General features: G+C 45.9%; 1 protein-coding gene across 1 annotated transcript in view; it reads right to left on the reverse strand.

The window, feature by feature from the left end:
* WDFY4 (WDFY family member 4) overlaps window positions 1–2664 on the reverse strand; it is a 275436-nt gene that overhangs the window by 178056 nt on the left and 94716 nt on the right. Inside the window, exon 26 of the mRNA XM_027771521.1 lies at window positions 564–637. Coding sequence (XP_027627322.1) covers window positions 564–637 — 74 coding nt within the window. The remainder of the gene's footprint in view (window positions 1–563; window positions 638–2664) is intronic.

Consider the following 2664-nt stretch of genomic DNA (forward strand, 5'->3'; position numbering starts at 1 on the left):
TTTAAGTCACCGGGTCCGGGACACGAACCGCGGTCGACTACATGGGAGTCCAGCGACATAGCCATTATGCTAACTGCTGGTTCCCCCGGCGTGAGTTTTAAGCCACCGGTCCGGGACGCAAACCGCGGTCGACTACGTGGGAGTCCAGCAACATAGCCATTACGCTAACTGCTGGTCCCAGCAAAAATTATTTTTAAAAATAAGAGCATCACCAGAACATAGATGAAGATTTGCTCCTTCCAATCTTTTGTCCCCTCTTCCTTTCTCCCTCATCGCTTTCTTTTTTTCTCAGGTTTTTCCTTCTGTAACCTGGTCTGAGTTTATTTCTGCCACTTGCAACCAAAAGATCGCTGATTAATTCAAAAGCAACTTGGAGAAGTCGGGTAGAAGGAAAGGGGCCTTTGCTGGCCACGTTTGTCTAGCCCCAATGCAGTGCTAGTCACAGAGGTTGAGAGGCCGCTAAGCCCCGAGGAAGATGAGCTAGAAGAGGCCACCAGCCATCCTGATCTCTCAGTGTCTGTCGCTGGCATGAAACCTTTAGTCTAGCCTCCTCCCAAGCCTACCTTGGTGACCGAAGGATTTCCACAAGATGGGAAAACAGGGCAAGCTCCAGGTTGTCTGCAGTATTCATCCAGAGCTGGAAGACAGAACAAATGCACGCTAAACCCGAGTGTGCGAAGAAGGATGTGCAGGTGGCACGAGAGACGGTACCACACGTGTTCTCTTCTCACTTGGAACTGCCAGTGCCACTTACAGGCTTCGGACTCTGATCAGCTCTCCTCTCTCCTGAAATGCAGAGGAGTCTCCCCACAGGAAAACTCACGCCTCTTCTTCCCACCTCCTGCTTCCTGGTGCTTCACTGTAGGTCTGGATTCCAACCAAAGACACCCACTAACCTGTGTCTCCCCAGTCTGCCTGTCCCTGGGCCCATGGCCCCACAAGCCAAATGCATCTCAGCTGCACTGAGTTGTGCCTGTCCTCCCTGCCTCGACTTCCTGTCCTCCAGCCTCACACCAGACGTTACAGATCCCACCCTCCTCTCGTGACCTACTCTCTTGCCTCCAACTCCTTTAAGGATTTGTTGCATGAATAGTTTCTTCTTCCACTAGCATTTACACTGCCCTGTTCTCACGGCCTCTTTCTCCACAGACTACAACTAGACTTAGTCTCTCCCATCTAAAAACACAAAATCGGAAGTTCTGAGACTCCTATTTTCTAATACAGGAGGTCCCCAACTTATGATGCATTCACTTAAATTTTTTTTTACATTGGTGCAAAAGCAATAAGTATTCAGTAGAAACTGCGCTTCGAGTATTCGTTGTGCATTTCACTTTTAGTACAGGATTAAATGATATGAGGTTGGACATGGTGGTGTGCACCTATAATCCCAGCTACTCGGGTGGCCAAGGCAGGGGGACCACGACTTCAAAGCCAGCCTGCAACACAGCAAGACCCTTTCTCTAAAATTCATTGGTTACTTACTTAATTAATTATGTAATCGACAAGTTTAAAAAGAACATAAAACAATGGCAAAAAAATCAAAACATTTTAAAAATAAATAAATAGATGAAAAAAATGAGATATTCAACACTTTCTTATCAAGTAAGCTTTATGTTAATGCTTTTGCCCCATGTTTCAGGTAGGCTAAGCTAAACGATGATGCCTGGTACCTCAGGTGTATTAAATGAATTTTCAACGTACAATATTTTCGACTTATGATGGGCTTATCGGGATGTAACCCGATCGTAAATCCAGGAGCATCTGCTTCATATTTAGGGGTTTTGTAGCTATTTTCATGACTAGGATTAGCCTGTGCTTCTTCATTTCCTGAACTGTCCTTTCTTGGCTCTGGTGTCAAGTTTAACTCATAAAGTAAGTCGAGAGTGCTTCTCTCTGTCTCCTGGAAGGGTCGCTAGTCTGGGATGGACTGTGTCCTGACGGGGAATTTCTTACAACTCCGTGGGCCAGGAGTCTCTCTGTGGCCATCACCTGTTGGTACAGGTTGTAAACCAGTGAGCCCACTTACTCGACTGTTCTGAGATCTCTTGGACACTGTATGTATGTATGTATGTATTTTTAGTAAGTTTTGGAAACGTAAATTTTAGAAGAAATTGTTCAAGTGAGCTAAGTTTTCTAACTTACTGATACGAAGTTCCTGATCTTATATTTTTGTTACCTTTCTTTTTTTTAATGTGACTTACTCATTCGTAAGTTGCTGGGGCCATGCAGTTAACACAAGCTGAGTATGAAAGAACTGCCCCTCAGGCCTAGAGCAAGGACTCGGCTGAGGAGAACTGTTTGCAAGGTCAACAGTTTTACGAGTTCTGGACCTCACCTTCATTGTGTTACTGTACTGGCCTGCACTCAGTTTCTCTGCCATGGGCCTTATTGCCATTCCCTGGTACCCCATAAAGGCACCCCGAGCCTTACTATAACTTTTACAATAATCCTGAAAGAATGCGGATCCACTAAGGTGGCAGCTGCGTAGGGCAGGCGGCTGCGAACAGGAGTCACTCCCATTAGACTCACCCCACCCTCCTGGATGCCACATTCATTTCTCCTACTAGGGATTATATAGATAAGCATTAAAAAGTTTTAAGTTAAAGCTACTAATGGGCAAAACGATCTCAGTAGCCGGGAGGGGCTCAGGGACTCATCCACGAG

The sequence above is a fragment of the Tupaia chinensis genome, unplaced genomic scaffold, assembly GCF_000334495.1.
Source record: "Tupaia chinensis unplaced genomic scaffold, TupChi_1.0 Scaffold000221_1, whole genome shotgun sequence".
Lineage (NCBI taxonomy): Eukaryota > Metazoa > Chordata > Mammalia > Scandentia > Tupaiidae > Tupaia > Tupaia belangeri.